This window comes from Bemisia tabaci, chromosome 4 (assembly GCF_918797505.1).
Source record: "Bemisia tabaci chromosome 4, PGI_BMITA_v3".
Classification (NCBI taxonomy): domain Eukaryota; kingdom Metazoa; phylum Arthropoda; class Insecta; order Hemiptera; family Aleyrodidae; genus Bemisia; species Bemisia tabaci.
Genome location: NC_092796.1, coordinates 41,546,919 through 41,571,339, shown reverse-complemented (window position 1 = coordinate 41,571,339; position 24,421 = coordinate 41,546,919). Strand labels below are relative to the sequence as shown.

Here is a 24,421-nt window from a genome sequence, read left to right as displayed (position 1 = left end):
TACACCCCCATGCCTCCCTTGGATCCGCCCATGACTACTGCTTCTCGTTGTCTTCAGCCTCTAAAATAACCTCTAGCCACCCCCATCCTATCTTTAATAAAACTCTTTCACCGTCTTCAAATCTCCTTCCTGCTTGAAGGTTTTTCTTTACTTCGGACTCAGCTTAAACGTGGATTTCTTCTCTTCCTTGTAGTATCTTGATTTATTTTGCGAGGAAAGCGTCACATTCTAAATGTGTTGGAGGGCCTGTATGATACAGTGCAACACTTCTGTTGAGAAATAGTTGCTTAAGGCGCTGCGGCGCGGCCACCGCTAGACGCGCACTGGCGCCTACAAACCTAAGGGGATACTTCGCGCATTGCGCAATGCGCGAAGTATCCCCTTAGGTTTGTAGGCGCCAGTGCGCGTTTTGCGCCGGCAGCACACCGTTCCGCTGTGTGTTAGGCTGTAATATTTAAACTCGCGGAGTAAGCGTTTTTCAACTCATGATTTTGAAATGCTTGCACGTTCTGCATGGAGTATTCTCATTTAAATTGATGGAATGAAATATGTATTTAAGGAAAATATAGTGTGTCTTTTGCACATATACAAGTTGTTCCGTGTCAAATTTAAGGATTTCCGAAGCACTTTGATTTTTTATTTTATATTTTGTGCATTTACTATTTAAAAATGTAAATTTTATTAAAATGAAGTAATATTTTCATAAAAAAAGGGTACATATAAGTTAATTTTCATATCGGCAATATTAAGGATAGAAATAAAACCAAATATTCACCAATGAAAATTTGAAAAGATGAATCAAAGGAAGAGGAAAATATTTCACTTGTAAAATGAGTTGCCATAACAATACAATACCTCCTTCTCTCTCAATTTTCTCAGTTTCAATATTGACAGTATGATTTTACATACGGACTAAAACACAACGCTTTGACCAAGATTTTCTGCTTATTTTACTCGCGGACGTGCACTACTGGACAAAACAGGTGCACGGACAAAAAAATCGTTGACGGAATGTCCCGAAAACAGTTGGAGACTCACCAACGACATTGAGCGTGACCATATGCGAGAGTTTTGGCTCGGTGGAAACCTGGCACTCGTACTGGCCAGCGTCTCGGGGCTGGACGAATTTGATCTGGAGCGTCCACGCGTCCGTCCCGTCGGCCTGGAACGCCTGGTACCTGTCGTCGCCAACGAATGTGTACCTGTCCACCGTCAGGATATGCGAATCACGCTTCCGCACCCAAGAAACCTGCAACAACCATTAATAAACTCCGTGAGTCATAAAGACAAATTGGACATAAGATGCTCACACGGAAAAAAAAATTGCTGATTCAACAATTCAATTGCTAAAAACAGTGAGTGCAATGTTTCAACGCAGATTTTACAACAAAAAAATGCTACTTTAACCACATTGTAGACTAACTAAACCACGGGGGTGGTTAAAGTAGCATTTTTTGTTGTAAAATCTGCGTTGAAACATTGCTTTCACTGTTTTTAGCAATTGAATTGCTGAATCAGCAATTCTTTTTTTTTTCCGTGTACATTTAAAGGACTCAACAATTAGGGATGCGCAGAGAGAAATACAGTGAAATACCAAACTCCCATCGAGAGGCTGATTTTGTTTGGTGATGAACTTCGGGGAATGCAAAGTGCCCAAAAAAATTACCAAATTTTGGCTGCATTGTTGAAGAAATCGCTCAGCGCGTCACTCAATTGGACCGCGGTAAGCAGAAAGGAACCAAGCCGCATCAGCTATTGCCAAAAACAGGCATTTTAATATTTTGAATTAAAACGGTTCGGTAGATTTTTGCGCCAATTTCAGTGAATTTTCTGCATACTACGAAGCAGATTCCTTAACATTTTCAAAAGAATACGCGAAAACGTCCCTCGTAAACACTTAAATTGCCCAGTTAAATTGGCAAAGCTGATGTGGCTTGGTTCCTTTCTGCTTAACGCAGTCCAATAACAGCCAAGAAAATCGTAGGTCAACAGTTGAATGCTGAAGTTCTGAAGATATGAGCTGCCAGTCTTGCCAAGGTACCAGAAGAGAGTCGCTATTTGTCTCGGGGAATGAACTACCGCTTAAGAAACCAAGCGCCACTAGGAATGTTCCTCTAAAGTTTACATGGAACAAAATGAGCAGAACGAAAGATTTCAAATTCGACTTCAAGCTGAGAAATTAGAGTTTTATTGTTGGGAAGTTTAAACTTTCCGCTCATCCAAAAATCGATACATTTCCTTGAGCTTGAAACAAAGTGGACGCGTGACTAGTTTTGGTGTGCCTTTATGATCATTTCAGAGGAGGGGGGGGGGGGGTTGTTGGTGGTACAAAATTCGGCGGATGGCATAATCTACGACATATGTAAATACCACAGTTTCGTCCGGTTATTCGCAAAAATAATTCAAGAGGGGAAACTATAAACCCTTCATCATTCAGTGCGCAAACTTTGGACACGAGCGTATAGAGAAACTGCAGCTATAGATAGGCTATGGATATCATGTTTTGAAGAGTAAAAACGATTCCGTTGATGTTGAACTTTAAAAACTTGGCATCAGTACTTTTCTTAAAATCCTTCAGCAAATCAATGAAACGCAACCATCAAGTATGACTTTGAGCGAAGAGCGTGATCAGCAGCCGACGTAATATGCTGCTGAATGCTGCGAAGGAAAGACTTTTCAAAGGCGATGGGCCAATATTTACAACTTTGACTTAACGAAACTTTTCTTAATTTTTAATTATTATTCCGTTTTCCGATTCAATTCAAAGAAATTAAAAGGTCAGATTCTATTCTGGCAAATTGATTTCAGTTCCAACAGACTTTCTAGTTACAAGACGTTGACAGTCAGAAAGTCAGAGTATTATTAACGAGTTCGTCGAATTTTCTGGATTTCGAATGTATACATAACTTTGCCGTGCTGATGAAAAACACTGGATGAACTGTTGTAAGTCGTTGCAAAATTTCCTCTGATAAATTGTAAATTTTCTTGTTGATAACTTATTATTTTCCTCAACGTTTCAAAGAACTCCACTCACAATTTAATCTAAGATGCTGGAGATTTTCGAAGAAAAGCATTTATATATCTCTTTTAAATCAATATTTTTTCAGAGGGGATTAGCAACCACCAAATGATTATAAGACGTTCTTCCTCAACACGACACAACTGAGACTGAGTTCCCAGAAAAGTCATTGTTGCGTTTGTTGTAAATTCTTGGAGAAGACTTTGGTATTTTCCGTTTGCGTACTACAAATAATTTCAGCTTTGAACTTCATTATTAAAATTGAAATAAGTGTTTTCTTTCGATTCAGCTGCAGGGATTTAATTTTAATACTTGGAATCGTGGCGAATGCTCGTGTAAAATCAGAGTTCAAAAAGGAGATTGTTAACGATTTCATAAATACTAAGATTTCGTTGAAACTGAGCGTTCGATTTCAGCCTGAACTTTTTTACTCACGAGTCGGAAGTAACAGATTGAATTTTTACATGGCTGGCTGAGTTGTGGTATATTTTACACGTGGCAAAAGTTTAATTGCAAATGCAGAAAATATAAATGGAAAATAGTGTTATTACAAAAAATAAATATCAGCTTCTACTTTGATGAGCATCTGGTTGTTGCTGCTGGCCGTGCTTTACGATCATTCTGCGGGCCGGATTATTTTTCCGTGCCTCGGACAAAATGGATGATCTACAGCGATGCCATTTCAAAATCGTTCGGACATATATATGCTCCTATACGCGACTCTGAATCCTTAATTTTTAAATGTCAAAGGCGGCGTCAAATTGACGCGAGGTTTGCCCGTTGTATGGGGTCGGTACATACGAGGTCCACAGATACATCATAAGAAAAAAAAAAAAAAAAAAAAAAAAAATTCTTCCGTCAAATTAAAAAATTTATTTAAAAAAAATTGAGTATCAACACAGCTCGAGGTAAAAGAGACGTATTTGGGCCTCGTTTTTGAACTTTTTTTCCGAATCCAAGTGAAACATCGTGGCAGCGTATAGTGGAGCACTGTAAGATCTCGCTTCGCGCCGTCGCGCCTTCAATTTCGCACATGCAACACAGACATCCATCAAGCACGAATAGTTGTATCTCTGCGCCGTCATCAACACGCGTTCTTTTCTTCCGCATGATGGAGGCGCCTGCCTTGTTCTATTATTCGTGAAATCATCTCTTCTTCCTTGATGAAATGTCATTGCTATGATGGTGTCTCCGTTTTCCATACCAAAATAATGCTCCTCAAGTTAGGGTTGTGATGAAAGAGGCCGTTAGAAGTGAGTACGCTTACACGTATTTGGATATAAATCTATTGAGCTTGCGTAATTTCGTCATTTCTCAGATGAAAAAAACATCACTACATCTCGATGTTGCAAATTTAATAATACTAGGAAATTGTTGCTTATTTCTCACCGAAGTTTCATTGATTTTTTTCAAAACCGGAAATACGGCAAAATGTCAGGTAGAGATTGCATACTTGTATTATTGTGGAAAATTGAATAATTTGAGTAAATTTTGAAATTTTAGAATGGATTTACGTTCTCTTTTATAGGAAAGAACGATTTGAAGGCGGCCGGCATCATGACATGCTATTGTGACGAGTGCTTTAGATCCATGATAGATTTTCGATTCCATAAATGTTAGAAAATTCGGCAATGCAAAGTTAAGCACGTTTCCAGGTTGACCTATTCGGCGAAAACCGGAAGCGGAAGTTGGATTGTGACGCGCATCTGCGTTTCCGGGAAGCGCACCTGGTGGAGCGAACCGAAGCAGTGCGCGAGTTCAGGTCGTGCAAACGCGGGAAAGTGGAAGAATTGCAACGAATTATTGCATGAATGAACTGAAAGCCGATCATGAAAATAAGTTCCGCACGTAGACGCACTGCAGCAAGAAAATTTGAGAAAAAGTCGAGAACGTTATCGAATCCGTTCTTTGGAAAACTGTCGATGGCCTTTTATTGTCTTGTGAGATTCTTATATAGAGGTTCATTGGCGGATCTAGTAAATTTGCAACATTGTTTTTTCTCCATTTAAACCTGTGGAAATGTATCGATTATCGGAGGGACCAGGTGCTCTGACATGAATCGATTATTTAACATATGTTTTAATGGAGGGAATCCGGTGTTGCTACATTGCTGGATCCGCTTCTGTAGAGATTTCGGGATTGGAATAGGAAGGGGAGGTCGGAGGTTTGAGTTCGGACGGATTTAAAATCCCAAGTTGCAAGTTTTTCTCCGTCTTCTCAAAACTATAAAAAAGGACATTAGTGGTTTTTACACGAGTATATTGAATTGAATATAGCCTGAATGAACCCGACTGAAATTTCTCCCAATTAAACGCCATACATCATTAGGACTAATTTTTGCATTTAGAATCTACCATTTCTGCCTCACGTGTAAAAACACGTATATGTACGAGGAAACTAATGGTACATACGTTGTGTCTAGATTGAGCTGGATTTTGTAGTTGCCAATTTCAAAATTTAGTCCATTTCGTTACATTTAAGCAAAATGCAACTTCACTTGGATGAGGGAAAGCGAACAAAACAGATCCACATTGAAAGTCTTTTGAAAAAAAGATTTATGTCAAATAGTTCAAAACTGAAAACAAGAGTCCTAAGCTTTAAAAATGAGCCTAACTTTGAGTTCCTTCGTAACGCGAGCAGGATGAACCACACCCTCCGTGGTGAGTCAGTAAGCTTCGAACTTTATGAACGATCCCGTTAGGTTCAGTTACACGATCAAATTGAGCCATCAAACTGAAGCTCTGATTGGTGGAAAAAGACCTGAGGTGAGGATGCGACCAATGAGAGGCCCAATTTGATGGCTCAATTTGATCGTGTAACTGAACCATTAGGTAGAGATGCAGATGCAGACGTATTAGTAAACGTAGCTGGCTAAGGAAAAACGCCGTATAAACCTTCAGATATAGCCAGATTCCGTTTTATAAAACACATAATTTCCGGAAAATTTGTCAGAATTTTGCCCCTTATTCTTTAGAAAAATATATTCGAAACTTCATCTTATAGGTTTGTAAAAATTTCTAAGAAAAATATTTAAATCTTTTCTCAAAAATTAATGTTCCGTCAGATGAGATTTGGCAGCTTCCAAACGTTTCTACGACGTTATTCCTTGGCGCGAAAAAATAAACCTCCGTCCCTTCATGAACGCGATCATTTTATCAACAGCCGTCTGCAATGTGTGAACAGAATAGTTCAAACATCATAAACTGCTTCAGAGCAGTCATTCCAGCTTGGCATGTGGACGTAATAATTAGACGGAAGTTACGTATCTAATTTAATAGTTTTAAAGAACATCGTATCTTCACATCATATTAACTCAGTCATTGCGCGCTTCTTCAAATGCATAATTTTAGCTGCATCACTTCTGCTTAATGTCACCCATGAGACCTATCTGAGTGGGTGGAAGGGGGCTATTCTTTTTTTCGCACGGATTTTTAAACCGGCACTGCCAGCTATGACGAGGAGGCTTCGAACGAATTTGACATGCATTAAGTGTTCGGATGATAATGATCTCTTCAGGGACTCATCTCATCGTCCTTTGCGGCGTTTTTGTGCTTTTGGTGGATCGGGGACAATCTTTCCAACAGCCAAGCGGATTTAATCAGCAGACGCCCCGGCAACAGCCAGGCGGATTTACTCGGCAAAAGCCCAATTACAAGGTAAGGGCATAGAATAGGTCAGTTGCGCAGGTTACAGAAACATGTTTTAATGCTTGATTCTTATAGATTAGCTACAGATTATAAGATCCGTCCAAACAGCAGCTTTCTACGTTTAATATTAACCGAGGTATTGCCCTTTGAACAGTCGGGTTTTTGACGTCATCAATCGCGGTAGTGACATACCCTTGGTTTCTTGCACCTGGCTTTCATTTGTCAGGAAGACACACATTTACACTGGTTACTGCTACTGACTGGCTACTGGTTAACTTACTGGCTACTGAAGCTAAGTGTATTGATAGGTGAAAGTACCTTCACTCGAGAATCCTTTTTAAATACAGGTATTAAACTCTTTAACAAATCACCTGATGAAATTATAAAATGTAAAAAATTAGCAGTTTTAAGCATTACCTATTTGGATTCCTTGTACCCAAGTGTACCTATGATGTTGATGATTTCTAATTAACTTACTTAAGTATGTAGTTTCTATAATTTTTTATCTCACGTTTCTTTTCCCTAAGTTTATGTTTTTGTGACTATACTTTTAATCTTAAGCCATTGTAATTGTATCACAACATTCTATATGTTTTATTCGATGCAATAAATATTTTGAATCTTGAATCTTGAATACTCAACGTGAAAATCGGATGAAAACGAGGTGTAAGAAACAAAATGTGTCCCTTCCGTGGTGGATGACGTAAAAAACCCAACTTTTCAAAGGGCGATATATCTCGGTTAATATTTAGCGTATCTAGGGATGAGATGTTCACTTCTAGCTGGTCCCAAGCCCAGGTAAAGGAGGAGGGTTGTGCGTAGGGCTAGCAACCCTACCACGTAAAAAAAACCCCTCGCTACGAAAAGCATAACAATGCCTCGGTACACATGGAATCAACGGATAAATCGACCAAACGAGTATGGATCATCGGAAAAAAAGAAAAAGGGTAAAGCCAAAGAAATTTCAATGGCAACCTGGAACGTCAGAACAATGAAGCAAGCGGGAAAAATGATGGAGATAGCGAGCGAAATGGGAAAGTATAACATCGACGTGATGGCCTTGCAGGAAATCAGATGGCAAGGTGAAGGCAAGTTCGACAAGCCCGAATTCAGCATGATATACAGCGGAACCAAAGAATGGAAGAAGAAAGGATGCCGAAGAAGGTGCTGAAAGCTAAAATATTGTCAGCAAGAAAGAGAGGAAGACCTGGGCTTCGGTGGCTAGACGGAGTTGAGCAAGACCTGAAGAAAATGCAAATAAAAGGATGGAGTAGAAAAATCAAAGACAGAGGGACGTGGAGAGAAATTGTTATGGAGGCCAAAGCCCACCCAGGGCTGTAGCGCCGTTAGTAAGTAAGTAAGTAAGTAAGTAATATTTAGCGTATAGAGAGTTGCTCTTTTGATTATATCTTATTATTTTGTAGCCAACCTACAGGAATCAAGCATCAAAATACGATTGTGTGACCAGCGCTACTGCGTTATTTTTAGGTGCTTGAAATTTTGTCGCTTTTCTGACATGAGAGTGTACCTCTAATTCCACATGAGCCGCAGAGAGCATGCAGTTATATGGGCAACAGCGTTAACGTCGAATCGAAGATATGTCCTACTTCAGAGGGGCGACGATTTGCTGTATTTAATCGAAGACAAATGGGGAAATTGTGTTACTCCCTAAATTTGTGGTACTACCTCAATTTTTTAAATGACATGGACAGTTTCAATTAATTTGCACGTTTTTCCGCCAGACGGAACCAGAGAAAGGGGGGCAAAAAGTAAGTACTCGATAGTTGAGGACCGTAAGAATTAGTAGGAATTATAAAGCGCCAGTGACGTCAGCGGCTACGAAACCGTCTCCGTTGTCGCCCTCGCTCGGATTTAACTCATGAGCCCTGTCCACAACGCTCTTTTCCCATTCCTATGGCTCATGAATGCCGCACTCATTTGGCACATAGTTCCATTTGACAGAATGTAAAATACCGCTTTTCCATTTCTCCAAAGGGAATCGCGTTCGTTTTAACATTGTTTCTTGAGCAGCTCTCTAGAGCGCACCACATCTTTTCCTCTCGTCAACAGTTCCGTTTGGCAGAAATACGCCCAATTGTGGTTACACGTAACTCAAGCTGGGGTAGTACCGAAACATGAGGGTTAGGAACCTGATGTATTTGGGCACTGCTACAAATGATTGGAATTGTTCATATCATCCAAAAACCCCTACCTCTCTTTTCAGTGCTGAAAGCTTTTGGCACCACACCGAAAAAAAAAGTGATGTTGATTTGACATTCTGGATGTAAAAAATTTGTGCGAGAGCTTACAAAATGCTGAATTACTCGCTACAGCAGTTAGTCTTACATCTTGACATTGCTAAAGTAACTGCTGTAGCGGTTAATTCAGCATTTTGAGAGTTCTTGCACACTTTTTTCACATCCAGGATGTTAAATCAACATCACTTTTTTTCGGTGCACGATCTGACAACAACGCAATCGTGCAAACGAATTTTGAAGAAAACTCAAATTCGAAAATTTGAGTGACGGCTCTCTTTGCTAGAGTCCCTCTATGCTGAGAGTCAAGACAACACCCCCTCATGGAGTCACACACGGGAATAAAGCTCACCCTGACTCACCATTGAACGTTTTTTGTAATCTTCGATCGGCCCGTTCTCAAATTCCTTTCTCCGTTCCTTCTCTCATTCCGTTTGTTCCTTCTCGAACCCGTAAGTCCTCGGTCCATTCCAGATTAGAATCTTTGCAATTAATGAAAATGTAATCTTTTTTTCCGTTTGTGACACCGTGGAGGCCTAAAAAACGGGAACCAATCAGAAATGGATTCACATTGTCTTGACTCTCAGTATAAAGGGACTCTACTCTTTGCTATCACGGCATTACCGACAAGTGCTCATCCCTTTTTCAGTGTGCGCTCCTAGCAACGCCTGGCGGGTCGAACGGGCAGGACGTGATGGCGGGCGGGAAGGACATCATGCACGACGAGCCGTGCAAGGGCTTCGGGCCGCACACCCGCTCCCACCAGAACAGCGGCCGCCGAGAGGGATGTCGGAAAGCGGCCTACGCGTTGGCGCAAATCGGGGCCAGGACAGAATGCGGCATGATCGTCCACGGGCAGTGCATCCAGGCACCCGACGGGGGCGACGCAGCTTGCTACGTCCTCGGAAAGAAGAGTGACGGCACCTTCGTCTTGAAGCTCCTTAAGGACTGCGCCGACCCCAACCCCCAGTCCCCGAACCAGTCCACACCCAGCACTGGCGCCACTGGTGATGAATGAGCCAGGTGGACTTCAACTACCACAAGCTCCACAATTTAGAGTGCTTTCATAGGTAGAGTAAGACCATATCAAGCTGATTATTGTAAATGATAGGCAAAGTGAAGATTTAGGTGAAGAAGAGAAAGAGAAATTGGAGCGATCCTATTGGCTGAAGTGAATGGATCATAGCTTATAGGATTTTCCCCCTTAGCCTATGGGAAAATGATGGACTGCATACAGGGTCGCTTGTAAGTTGCCATCAGCTAGGCTATTATTCACATCTTTTGCCCATTGCAAGCACTCAATTCCATCAAAAAGACCGCTCCATTTTCCTTTGTTGTCTTCTTTGTCTATCAATTTCAATGGTCAGCCCGATGGGGATCCACTTTCGACTGACTCAGTTATTGTGACTCGCTTACTGACTTCATGGAGCTGTGAAGATAAAAAAATGGCGGAGATTGCATACGTATATGATTCAAACGTGCAGAAATTTTTTTAATCTGCACCCTAATTTTGGAAATCGTGAGCTGGATACGCAGTTTTTTGGAGGGAAGAAGGGACGGTATGAAACTTTCCTGCAATTTTATAAGTCGGTGTGAACTTTTCCTGCAATTTCATCAGTCAATAAACAATCCATTTATGTATGTTTATGTTTGAATGTAAACAAAATGGCAAACAAAATGTAAACAGGAAGGCAAAACATGGTATGATATGGAACAAAACATAAATATATTTTGAGAATAACAGGAAATTTTAAGTTTTTTATTTGTCGATTTTATTAACGTATCTATTTACTTCTTGTTTTATTTGTTAATTTATATCATTTATTCATTAACTCGTTTTTTATTTTTTTTGTTAAATAACCTGGTTGCTGATCGTCGTAAATTAAAATAACTAACTAACTATTTCTTTGAACTTACAATTTTTGAAATGAAGAGAGGATTTTCAAAAAAAAAAAAAAAAAAAAAGCCTTGAAGTTTGCATGTATTAGGGTTATTTGGAACTTTGACGATTAATGATTCAAAGTATTTTCCATAGCGGATCAATCAAGGTTCCAAAATTTTCTGTTCCGAAGGGGAAGGATGACCCTTTTTGAAAAATCCGTACTGAAGGAAGTTCTATCTATTTCGGCTCAACCCGACACCACCGATGCAAAAGTAGGAAGTGGAAGGTGGGAGAAAAATAAGGCAACAAATTCAAGGCGATAAGTATAATTAAGGAGGTTCCGGGTCCACCCCTAAATCTTCATTAGTAGTCCACGTTCTGGGATCGTGGGACCCAACAATCACGCGCCATTCTGCCAACGTTTTCAAAAGCTGCGACTGGGATTTTCACACCCCCACCCCCGTTGCCCGCGCTCTCGCCCCCTCAAACACGGGGAGCTTGTCTCAACACGTTGGGAACATTATTTCCGCGGCATTTTCTCCGTTAAGTACCGTCCGAACGTTTCTTCGCCGCCTCATCCGTGCCGCCCTTCAGCCGCCTGGCAATTTCTCACTGATTTTTCCACCCGCTGCAAAACAGGAGGCGGAATTTTCTTGCTTTTTGGTGTTTTTCAAAGTCAGTACCCTCCGGTCCGCTTGGGATAATCACAGGGGAACCGAGTTTTAGTGAGATACATCAAGTCGCATTGAACTCATTATTTTCCAGATCACGTGAGCGCCAAAGTTGCAAATGCGAGAACAAGAAACATTCCAGCAAATTGGCAACATTATATTTCCTCGAATTAAACCTATGGAAATGTATCGATTCTTGGATGGACCAGGTGCTCCGACAAGAATCGATTATTTAGCATAAGTTTGAATGAAGGAAATCCGGTGTTGCTAAATTGCTAGATCCACCTCTGACAAGAAAAACCGGGTTATTTGCTTTGTTGACAATCTTCGAGTTCCAATAAACGTATGTTTTTTTCGAGGACTATTTTGAAATCAGACATGATTGATCATACCAGAGGAAACATTGGAAGAACAACCCCTTTACCACCAAAATAGAGATTGGTGCTTGCGTGATTTGGAAAATAATCGGTTCAATTTTGAAGTGGGGGTGTGCCAATAATGGGGCTCAAGCATGTGTGCTCCACTGCTGCCATGAAAGGTGGGCTATGAGGCAAAGATATGTTACTCGGTAGGCAGCTGATTGAGCAATTTTGCTAAAGTTTCTGGGCACATAGACTTGCTTTGGTCAATACAATATGTTCTGAGTGAAACTCAAAAATAGAAAATCAGAAAACAAAATAATACCTAATGAAGATTTTGAAACTCCACTATCCAGATACGACTTTTTACAGTTTTACCCTCGATACATCGTTAAATATATTTTTTTGAGAGGCAGAATGAATCTGTCCTTGCACATTCCAGTCGAAGCCAGTCACATTGACGAAAGCTCATTTTGGCGGGGAACCGAAACCGAAACTGGTGAGAAACGTCAACATTCTCACCAGCTTTGCCGTTGTCGAGATTTGCATACTCAGCGCTCGCTAAGTCGGCGCCGTCTCTCGCGAATGAATACAGCACTCGCGCGTCTTGTGTGTGCAAACCACTTCCCAAGTATCGTATTGGCGCGAGGACGCCGATTTTAAAGTCAGCTCCTTCCGCTCCCCGTGGAATCTGCACCATGATGAATGATTTTCACGCGATCTGGCCAACCTATCGCCAGTATTGATTCGTCACCAAACTGTGGCGAAAATTAAATCTCTCTAGCAGATGTTGCCTATCTCATCAAAATATTACGTGAATCAGTGTAAGACCGTGTTTTAAAGAAAGCGACACTGGGAAAACAAGCCACTTGGATCTAAAGTCAAGACTCTTAAAAAATTCGATGAGAAAAAATACTTTTGATTTAAGCGGATATTTGCTTGGATCAAGAGAAAATCCGCTCGAATTGAGAGGCTTAGCTCTAGATTCAAGCAAAAATCCGATTGAATCAGGAGTATTTTTTCTTGTCAATTTTTTAAAGAGTCTGGACTGTGTATTCAAGAGGCTTCTTTTCCAGGATATGGTGACATATTCATGATATTTATGGACGTTTATCCCTCGGTTTATTGAATAATGACAAGGTAAGTAACTCTGTTCGGCCAAGTAACTGGAGGAGACGAACTGTATACGAGAAGCATGCGGTGGGAGATAAGGGTAGTTCGTTTGCTCTGGTCTTCAATCTTATTCATGTATTATTCACGATGCCAAAGATTAGTCTGGAAGTTTCTAAAATTTCGTAAAATATTTTTTAAGCCGAGGTCCCCAGAGTCACTCACGGAGCTGTGATGATTCTTGAAAGTTGGCAACAATGGATTCCTCCATTTAAATGTATGTAAAACAATCGATCCTCAGTATCTTGGTGAGGCAGCGTGCCTCACCTAAAATCGATATTTTTAATGGATTTAAATGGAAGAGAAACAGTGTTGCCAACTTGCAAAATTGCACCGAGGGGGAGCATTATGACTATCATGCTACACGGAGAAAAAAACTTCGTGCGTGGGACCCGAAGTTTAGGTCATATGGATCTCTGAAGTTTTCGGATTGAGCATCTGAACACCTCAGGTCTAGCTGCCGAAGTTCAGGTCTGACATCTGAAACTTCAGTTCTTACATCTGAAGTACTTCGGTTTTCACATCCGAACGACTTCGGTTCTCACATCCGAAAAACTTCGGTTCTCACATCTGAAGTACTTCAGATGTAAGAACTGAAGTTTCAGATGTCAGACCTGAACTTCGTCAGCTAGACCTGAAGTGTTCAGATGCTCAATCCGAAAACTTCAGAGATCCATATGACCTGAACTTCGGGTCCCACGCACGAAGTTTTTTTCTCCGTGTAGTAACTGCGGCTTATAGAAGGTAAAAACTTCTGATTTCGTATGAAAATACTTAATTTTTTCGGGGATCTCGTGCTACTTTTGTGAGCACGAAGAAAAAAATAATTATAATACAAGTGACCGTTCAGGGGGAAGGCACTTAGTCTCAGGACTAGAAACTAAGCAAACTGAGTCACTGATATCAAAGCACAAATGCGTGTTCTGAGAAATCATTAGAAAAATATGCACCTATTCATGACAAACCAAATCAGATATGTGGCTTGAAGTTTTCAGGGGAAAAAGATAATCTGTGTTGTTGAAAGCACATTACCGCATTAGCATGCAATTTTACGCCAGCCTCTATTGGCAAACAAATGAATTAAAACAGCTTTTCACTTATAATTCACGATACTCGTGAGAGCTCTCCAGCGAAATTTCAAAACTCTACGTTTAGACGACAAAAATCACTGTTCTGATAATATTGCGTACTTAGGTCTCTTTTATTGTAGTCGCTCTTATATTTTAAAAGAATACCCACATGGCTTATTGGTAAGCAAGAAAATACTTCTAAACTTTCGGAGAGCCTTCGATTCTCCCAAACATCTTTTAAAACCGCCGCGCCGTCTTTTCGGCGATTTTAAAACCCCTTCAATTGGGCGGTTATACTTCCCCCGCTCCGAGGAGTTAAAATAGTTGCGTCCAATGCTTGAACCTAACCTTTTGTTAAAAACCGACCCTAGTTAACTGATTTTCACCGCATAAATCACGCTGTCCCCGTTATGTCGTCTGTGCACACGTATGTATAATTGGAAGCTGCCGCATCTCTTCCAGCAAAATATTTATTTTCAAGAAAATTTACGAATATATTTTTTTTTGAAACATTCTTTCTAAGTTGATACTTTAGCCACTGCCTTATTGGAATTATTTTTTCATCATGTAAATACCACCATCATTATGGTGAGAGTTCAAACCATAGAACAACATAAACATTGTAATTTTAACGTAGGTTTTTATTCAGTGTCGCTGACAGTAAATACAGTGGGTACCATATCTTTTATCCTCTCTCACTTGAACTCCTTCATTTCTCACTCTTACAAAACTCAGTTTTTTGTCCAATTTCGACCTTTGCCCGAAATATTTCATTTATGAAGGTTTGAAGTGAGCATTATTTCCTGATAGCTTCCTTGATATCATGATAACGCCACCAAATGTATGATGACGTCATTACGTCATCAAACGAATATGAACTCTGCTTACAAAATATTTCACATCTGTTTCCATCATGTACATCCTTAGCGCAAGTCAGTGTATCTTCTCTTCCATCGTTTAGCCATCATGGTGTGTTTACCCGCTTTGTGACAACTTCGTAATCTTCACCTCACATTTTCTTTCATTTTCATCACCTGTCCTACATATTTTTACTCCCAATATGCTGTTAAATTTTAAAGTCATGTGCAAAAAAATATTTTTTGGTATTCGAGTGTTTTTATTTTACATTTCAAAATCCAAAATAAGTTTAGAAACCTTGCCTTGACAGTTCCTAAACTGCAGAATACAATGCTCATTAAGGGTATTGGAATCTTGTTAGTTAGGAGAATTCAACAAATTTCAAAATGAAAGTGACATCGCGTAAATTCTTGCACAAATTAGATCACTCATTAGACGAAATGATTAAATTGATTCATTGGATCTAGATCTCTCTAGAATAAAGAGTTCACAAAACAGAAAGAACAAAAGCTTGAATAAAACACACAAAGAATTCGGAAAGAAATAAACTTAGTTGAATTGAAAGTACAGTGCAGTAGTTGTCTTTCTCATTTTGATCTTGAGACGTAGGACACTTTCAATGAATTGAAAAATGTGTACGTTGCGACATAAATGGCACCTGCTTCTTTCTTTTTATTTCTTTATATTTAAGTAGTTAGCGTTGACTTACCGATCTGTTTCCAACTTGCTTTATTCTGCAAGGCAAGTATGCGTGAGTGCCAAGCTGCGTGGTGATATTTGAAGAGGCATTCGGGTCGAAGTAAGGTCCTGTGTATAGTCCCGAAAACCTTTTCTGCGACGAGTGGGAATGCTCCGCATAAATGTAGCCTGAAAAAAAAATTAAATTAATGTATCTCCTAAAAACTAATAATTACAGTAATACGATAATTTAAGAAATGCTCAAGATAAAATAAACCACAGAAGGATGGAAAAATAACAAATTCTGTACTGTGTGTATACGTAGTTTCATCGAGTGACTGTTTAGTGTTTACTGTATCCATTGTCATGTAAAATGTCCGTTGGCCCAACCTCATTGAGATTCATTATTTAACTTATGCAAGTTGCGTTAGTAAACCTGTATGCATATAGGTATGACTTTTTTGAATAAAGGATTGTTCATTAATATCATACGCCCTTAGTGTCAGTAATTCGTTTGTTCTAACTGTTTTGAGTCCCCATGACAAATTCTGTGAAGACAGTAAGTAGCAATACATGGGAAAGAAAAAAAAATCGCCAAAAAAAAATGGAAGTTTTGCAAATGCCTGGCATTATCGATTCAGTCGGTTGATTCAGGTTCTATTTATCAGGTTGATTTAAAACTTTTTCTTACATTTGATTGTTGATTTTAAACTACAGCTGTTTGAAGCTAATCGCTTTATAACCAGATGATGAGCAGTTAGCCTGAAACGGCTATAGTGTAGTATCAACATCAATCATAAGAAAATCGGTAAGAAAAAGTTTTATATAAACCTCATTGATACAACTAATCATGTCAACGTACAATTTCTCGGAAAATCATGGAGGTATCACAAGGCAATAAGTAGATCAATTTCCAAATTATCGAGGCTCTAAACATTGAGACGGTGAGACACTGATATTGCTGCCAAAATATGTTGAAAGGAGGGTAGGGGAGCACCTTGATATTTAGTCCGATTTTTTACGCGGAGACAAGGCTGAATACACATTAGCAGGGTTGCCATGATTGCTGGCTGGAGACTGCCCTATAACGCGTAAGTAGAATTTCCGCACAGTATGACAACCCTGCTAATGTATTCAACCTTATCCATGCATATAGACTTTGACTGATTACAGAGAGGAAGTCTCCTGTAATCATGAGCTTCTCGCAGAATTTTACACGAGAATAATTAGTTCAATTGCAAATCCCTCGCTTTTGCAGAAGTTTCATTGTCCTTACGTAAACTTTACCTCAATCGACCTACTGTTGACTAAAAATATTTAAATTTCTTTTTATCGGTAGGACAGTATGTTATGAAAAATTGTCAAATATTGCAATAAAGGACCTAAAGAGACGGACCTTTGAAAAAATAAAATATTTTTATCTCTAAAAAAGATAGAGAAATATGTGTTTACCATGTAAAAAACGATACATTTTTATAAGAAATGTCAAATGTCACTTTTTTCACATCATTCATGTTCCTAAAAAAGTAGTGAGTTCCCTCTTCCCTCCCTCTTCCCTCCCTCTTCCCTCCCTCTTCCCTCCCTCCTCCCTCCCTCTTCCCTCCCTCTTTCCTCTCTCCATCTTCCTTCCCTCTTCCCTCCCTCCTCCCTTCCTTCCTCCCTCCCTCCCTCCCTCCCTCTCCTCCCTCCTCTCCCTCCCTCCCTCATCCCTCCCTCCTCCCTCCCTCCTCTCTCTCCATCTTCCCTTCCTCCTCCCTTCCTCCTCCCTTCCTCTTCCCTTCCTCTTCCCATCCTCTTCCCTACCTCCTCTCTCCCTCTTCCATCCTTCCTCCCTCTTCTGTCCCTCCTCCTTCCCTCCTTCCTCTCTCGTATGCCGAGAGATCCCGGTGGAGGAAGCGAGAGGAAGAGCCTGGAGGAACCGACATTGTTCAAATTTAAAGAAGACCGCTGCGAGTTGCATAAAAGCCCGCGAGAGCGCGCTGGTGGGGGCTGGGGGTGGGTGAGTAATGCCTGTTTCGTTTGGGAAAGTTAATTGGACCGACAACTCAGCACTTGCGGCTAATTATTCAATGGCTTGTGCGGATGTGCGCTCCCTTGTAAATTAATGCACTTGCACAAGCATCTCCCAGGATAAACTTTTCAATTTTAAATTCAATTCAGTCTTCGCGAGCGTCTCCCCGCTATATCCCGGCTTAAGGAGCGCTTCTGTTGCGCCATGGGAGAGACGTGCTTAATTTTTTGTACTTATTTGGCAGGAATGTAAGGTGCCATGGTTTTTTTGTGTACGCTCAGTATGAGTCCACAGAGAGGAAAAATTAACGTGCAAAGTTAGACAAATTAGATTTAACACAAGCAATATAACTGTGTACAGCATTCTGTTTTCTTAAATATTTTACTCAAAAGAAATCATTTTTTTTGCCACCCAATGAGTAGAAACGTTGTGGTTCAATTTTCAAATATTGAAAATTCATTTTGAGCGATAGGTTCTGTGACAAACAACACCTTATACAATGGTTGTTATATTTTTATAGAATCCCTAAATAATGGGACACACCAATGTGAAATTTGAAGATCAATATGTAAAGGGTACACGTTAGATGGTTTTCTCATAATATAGAATGTATCGTCAAAGAAAAAGATGAAACTTTTGAAGTACAAAAGTACAAGTGTTTCTATGTACAAGTACATAGAAAATGTTGCATGTGTGAGGGATTTGCGATTTGACCATTGATTCTTATGTAAAAGTTCGCGAAAAACACGATGGTGCCACTGGTTTTTTCTGAAATCATCTCCCAAGCTCAAAAAAAGCTCTCAAAGTGAGGCCAAAATAGAGGAAACATCCCACCCTATACCCTGAGAGTCCACCTCTACAAACTCTCCATGCAAAGATAGGGAGCAAATACATTGGCAGTGTTGCCGTATTTTCAGTTTTGGAGTCCCCAAATAAGGTGACAGCCCTGTCAATGCATTTGCTCCCTATCTTTGCATGGAGAATTTGTCTTGATGTAGAGGTGGAGTCTCAGGGATATCCCCTCCATTTTGGTTGATTTCAGAGAAAACCAGTGGCAACATCGTGTTTCTCGCAAACTTTTACATAAGAACCATTGGTCAAATCGCAAATCCCTCACACATGCAACATCTCCATTACGACGTTCCTGCTTTAAAGAGTTGGGAAACTTTAGTGACGTCATCGCTCGCCGGAGGAAAATCGCGGAGAGGAACGGGTCGGTTAAAGAGGACCCGTCTAAAATTTTCCTCAGACGCAAGGCCCATCGAAACGATCCCTTCGTTTTAAATGGACTCTCGGACTTCACAGGGATACCGCTCTTTTAAGTGGAGTAAATATTTCTCGGCAATATCGAAACGGAATATTTTTGATGGAATGCCCAGCTGGCGGCGGGGCGGGTAGCCTCAGCTCCCTCCCTTCCATCCCCACCCCTACGGGTATGTTGCTTTACAGGGAGGAATTCGCATTCCAATAAAAGATGACCCGGCGTACGGTGAAATAACCTGATTTGAGACCAGCGCCAAAGGGTTGCGGTTCTCCGTATGAAGAGTGTTTCGGATGCGAGAGAGTTCACTTCCATTTCCGCATTTTTGAAGTTTTTACGGTTGTTTTTTGTTATTTCATTTTTTTTTAAATTTCCCGTGCGTTAATCCACAAAAATAAATGAACGGCATGTTATCAATAATTAAAATGGCCTTCATCTTCGTAACATTGTGAAATGGTGACATTTAGAATCGGAATGTTGCCTTTACTGAACTTCCACACTTCGTCATTCCCCTCTCGAGAGAACGAAACCACATTTCAGTGTTGCCGAATTCCCCCTCGAAAATCGCATTTTTATCAGCAGAATCTTGGGAATTTCTAACTGAAAATTTCACTGATTTTCCTCATCAGAATCCCATGCAAAAATCATATCAATTTTGGACTAAAATCGCACGGGTAAATTTAGAGTCCCTTTATACTGAGAGTCAAGACAATTCGGCTCATGGATGTCACAAACGGGAATAAAGATTACAGAAATTGAGCGTTTTTCGTAATCTTTGATCGGCCCATTCTCAAATGCCTTTCTCCGTTTCTCCTCTCATTCCGTTTGTTCCTTGCCAAACCCGTAATTCCCTGGTCCATCCCAGATTATAATCTTTGCAATTGGTGAAAATGTAATCTTTATTCCCGTTTGTGGCACTGTGGAGGCCTAAAATACGGGAACCAATCAGAAATGGATTCAAATTGTCTTGACTCTCAGTATAAAGGGACTCTAGGTAAATTTATATTAAAAATTAAATTATTTGAGTCAATTTTGCAACCTCGGCATGGAGTTACGTTTCTTCGTTTGGGGAACGACGACTCGAAGAACGCGGTCCGGAAAATCATCTTTCTCAAGCTCGATCCACCTGGTCTAACTCAATAATGCATTGCGTCTGGTCAGTTCATTCACCGTGGAAGGTTAAGCGGGAGTATAACTAATCCAATGCTGAGATTGTGCCTTTTTCACCGTTTTCTACACCGAACAGTCGCTAAGCTCAGTGACTTTGAATGCATAAAAAAGGCGCTAAGATCAAAATAAAATAATCACGCTCCACGATGGCGGCCTGAAAACGGCCTTCACACTTTGAGAGCGGGGCTTTGAATTGATAATAGCATGGTGTGACAGTCATTTTCCTTCTCTTGGTTTACGACGTAGTTGCCTTTTCTATGCTCATGCGAAAGAATAATTTCAGCTCATGAGGAGCACCAAAGTTTTTGGTGCATGTAATTAAAGTCTTTGACCATAGAAACGAAGCCTTGGGTTCAGGTTATAAGTTTTTGACAAAACTCAAAGATCCGCATTCTTTTTACGGAATATTTCCGTTATCTGTACCTAAGTCCTTCCCTGTAAATGAAAATGTCACTTACATGGGCTGAACATTTTAGTGTTCCATACGAACCAAACTTCGGTCCTCATGACCGAAATTTTTCTTCCTTGTACATTAACATAATAATTGAACTTTTGGATCTCAAAATCTACAGATGTAAGCTGTAAGCACGAGGTAGTGATCATATGATCCTAGCCAAGGTGACGTCATTACACTGCATTACGCAGTGCATCCTTACTATTGCGTCATGCAGCTTAGCTCCAAAAGGGAAAATTTTGCTCATACGAGCTTTTTCCCTTCAATAGGGAGGATGCACCGTAATGACTCTATCTTAACTAGGATCATATGATCACAACGTACCTTGTGCTCATTCACTGATGACTTACTTAAATGTCCTAATTTGAACCAATTCATCGGTAACACAGTGCAAGTTTTGTTTAAAACAGATAAAACTCAACTGGAAGGAATCAAAAATATAGATGATCTCTAAAATCCAAAAAACGGACCGACATTGCTAAAAAGAGAGCCAAGCTGCTGAACGACATGGCATCTACTTCATGTACATTGATTTTTTCAGCAACGACTGGGTGCCCTCGCAAATCAGTGAAATAATTCAAACACGAAATAGTGCTCCGCCAAAACATGACGTGGGCTGCTGTATGAGATCGCATTTTTTGCTTCTCGTTAACGCAATTTCCCACACGGTGACTGTCTCTCTACACTTAATCGTACGCTCCCACGTTACAATCTACCCACGTCATCACTCGTGACGCCGTGCATCATGTTAACTTGGTGTAACGCCCTTTTCTTCCCTAAATTTCTTGCGGAAACGGGATAAAACGTGGAGTTCTCATGTCGTTCATACATATTTTTTCGAAACCAAATTTCGGAGGAAAAAAAATGACAACCTGATTTCAAGATTATTCCACGCTCAAAAAAATGGCGTCCTATAACCAATGCCTTCGTTGGCCGAGAAACTACTTAGTATTTTGCCCTAAAAAATCCCAGACCCCTGAAACACCGGAAAGTCAGATTTAATTTAAGATTTTCATAGTATTGAGACCGAGGTTGAAAATAGCGCAACAAATCAAGGGAGAAAGACATTTTCCATGCGTTTTGCATATAACCGCCGCAAACATTCAGCAGAAAAGATGATTTTACAAGAATGCAATCAACGATGTCCTAAATTTCAGAAGATAGTACCGTCATTCGTTAAAGAAGCAACAAATTTGCCCTGAAAAATCCTGAAACACTGAAATCCCCTAAAATCCCCCGTTAATTTAAGATTTTCGTATTTTCAAGGGTACAATCGGATTCGACGCCAAAACTTTATAAAGGCAGGTCATTTCCACTAGTTTTGGTTACTTTAATTCAGAAACAAATTTCAGAAAATTTTCCGGGAAAATTTGGAGGGACGTAGCTCCGGCCCAGGGGATTGTTGGGGGAGAGGAGGGAGAGGAAGGGGGCACTGACTAATTTTTCTTTTAACCAATAGAAAATGCTCCCACAGTCAAGCCGTTTGACCATGGAACATTCTCTTCATTATTTAGACAGCATTTAGCAATTAGGAACTAAAATTTCTGGCTCATCGGTGTAAACACTTATGTGTAACGGGGAACTAATGGAACACACGTTCTTTCTAGACTTAGCCGAAAATTGCAATCCCTAATTGCAAAATGTAGCCTATTTGTGCGAATCTCAAACCAAAGCTGATAACTTTGCGTCGAGCAGCGGAGACCCAATTTCTTGTAGAAATCTTGGAGCCTGCTTTGAGCTTTCCCACGAAGCGTGACTACAGCGCTGCCTTGGGAAGGTCGCAGAGGTAATCTTCCTAAGTTCACGGCGTGAAATTACATTCCTTGCAATCGGGTAGGCCTGGGCTCCCCTTGCGAATGCGAATTTACTCGGCCGTCTGTCGAGTGTCGCGTGCGTCATTCCGGGGGCTCACTCGGCGAAAAAGCAATGTTTTGGATGGCCTCCTTCCGGAAATCCTGAAAAGGAAACCGTCCCCAAGACACGGCCCGGTTGAACGTCTTCAGCCGGATTTCACCGGAATTCGGATCCGCTGTGCTCAGGGCGAACGTTGTATGAGCATTCGGGTGTTGTCACAGTTTCCTCGATAAAATATTCAATTTATGTTTTACACAAATATATAAAAAACGAATATAAATAAATATAAAATATATAATGTACATAAAACGAATACAATAGAATGGCAAATATATTTAATTTTTAGACATTTTAAGAAAATGCCTCTTTTAAAATGCCTTTTTTGGGTCCCCCCTGGCAGAAAGCGTAGAGGACGCCCTGTCAAATCTTGGATAGAGGGAATAAGGCAGAAAATGAGGAGATGCGATCTGCCGGAGGAGCTCTGGCAGGATCACTATCAGTGGCGGTTGAGTGTCGCAGAGCGCATAGAAGCGGTATAAGAGCGCCTTGTTAGTTAGTTCTTTTAAAATTTTAAAAATGCGATGGAACCATTGAACCCTGGATTACTCGCCAAGGCCACTGGCTTTCCCTATAGGCATTTTGACCTTTCATATTAAATAGAGTTCCTATATGCGTAGAGTGCGGACCAGAGACAAGAAACCCCCCACTGGCCTCTTGGCGACAGATGGCAGCTTTTACTTTCGGGGACTCAACAATTCCTTATGGATAATTATAAGGAAGCAACAGCCACCACTCTTACTTCGGCTGTTAACCTACCTACAAGGTGGATGATGAGCTTCGAGTGACGTCATGAGTCATACAAGTTCCAAAAATTTCGGCTTGTTTGCAAAAAAAAACTGTCCACACGTACTTAACCATCAACCATGTAGGTAGGTCAACAATAGAATGATGAAGTCCCGAAAGTAAAAGCTTCCACCGTTGCCAAAATACTAGTGGAGGGTCTCTTGTCTCTGATGCGGACAAGTAGGTAATTTTGAAGATAGGTCATGGAGCTTTCAGGGCCTAGAAGGGCAGCCAACCTATAAACTCAAATTATCCAGAATGATTTTTTATTACTTTTGTTACGACCCATCGTTTTGTCATTAAACGTTGTGATTCAAGTAAACTTTGAACGTCCAAACACAAAAAAAGAAATTCTTTCTCACGAATGAGTTGAATTTATAAATATTCTAATCCGTCCGTCGTATTCAACTGTTACCGCTTTTATTGCAAAATTGTACACGGGGTTGCTTCATATTCAACCCTACCTAAATTACCGATATGCCTTAAGATAGGTCCGTAACGGCCAAAAATATTGTAACGATCGTGAAATATTGTTCGTATTAATAATTAATCTTATCATGATTATTGTTTTTCGTTTGTTCTTGTTAATAGTTTCAATATTCTCTTCGACAAAACATCTTAATTACATTTCAGGATTCATTCACCAAAGCTTCCTGGTTAATTTTACTCTGGATATTAAAGGCCTCCACAAATATAATTTAATTACAATATGAACCTTGCGTTTTTTCTCTGGGAGAGAAGTGTAAAAACCGACTTTTTGAATACATATATGTGAGAAAAATAAGGATTAGGGTTCAAGAATAGATCGATCCAGGTGCAGATGCGTCACCAGGGAAATACGCTCCGTTCTCAAGGGGCACGATTTACGCACACCATTTCAAACACTTATCACAGACTTCCTCAAAATACCTATTGCACTTAAAAGCTCAAACCGAATCTACGTATAAGGTCCTTGTCACTATGGACGATTCGAATTCGAAAAATCGATACTCTTTCCTGCGATGACGAAGGGAAATAAAAAGCTGACTTTTTTAAGTGTTGAAATGCGTCATTGGCAGATGAGTAGTTGTTGAGATTCATTAACGCAACCGCAAAATTTTCATAGACTTTTTTGTTTCTCGGAATTGATTTTTAATATTTTTTTCATTTTTCCTCTTCAATTCTGGTGCCTCTCTGATACCTTTTCATGCGCTGCTTACTTTACTTTTTTACCTCATAT

The 24,421-nt window shown here is 40.3% G+C and overlaps 2 protein-coding genes across 2 annotated transcripts in view; one reads left to right on the top strand and one right to left on the bottom strand.

The window, feature by feature from the left end:
* LOC109033553 (lachesin) overlaps positions 1-24,421 on the bottom strand; it is a 519,756-nt gene that overhangs the window by 6,662 nt on the left and 488,673 nt on the right. Inside the window, exons 2-3 of the mRNA XM_072299865.1 lie at positions 15,641-15,798; positions 1,039-1,249 (exon numbers count right to left, since the gene is read on the bottom strand). Of these exons, the coding sequence (XP_072155966.1) occupies positions 1,039-1,249; positions 15,641-15,798 (369 nt within the window). The remainder of the gene's footprint in view (positions 1-1,038; positions 1,250-15,640; positions 15,799-24,421) is intronic.
* On the top strand, positions 6,464-10,669 carry LOC109033618 (uncharacterized). The gene is made up of 2 exons (XM_019046316.2): positions 6,464-6,675; positions 9,571-10,669. The coding sequence occupies exons 1-2, from the start codon at positions 6,517-6,519 to the stop codon at positions 9,937-9,939; spliced, it is 528 nt and encodes a 175-aa protein (XP_018901861.2). The 5' UTR covers positions 6,464-6,516; the 3' UTR covers positions 9,940-10,669.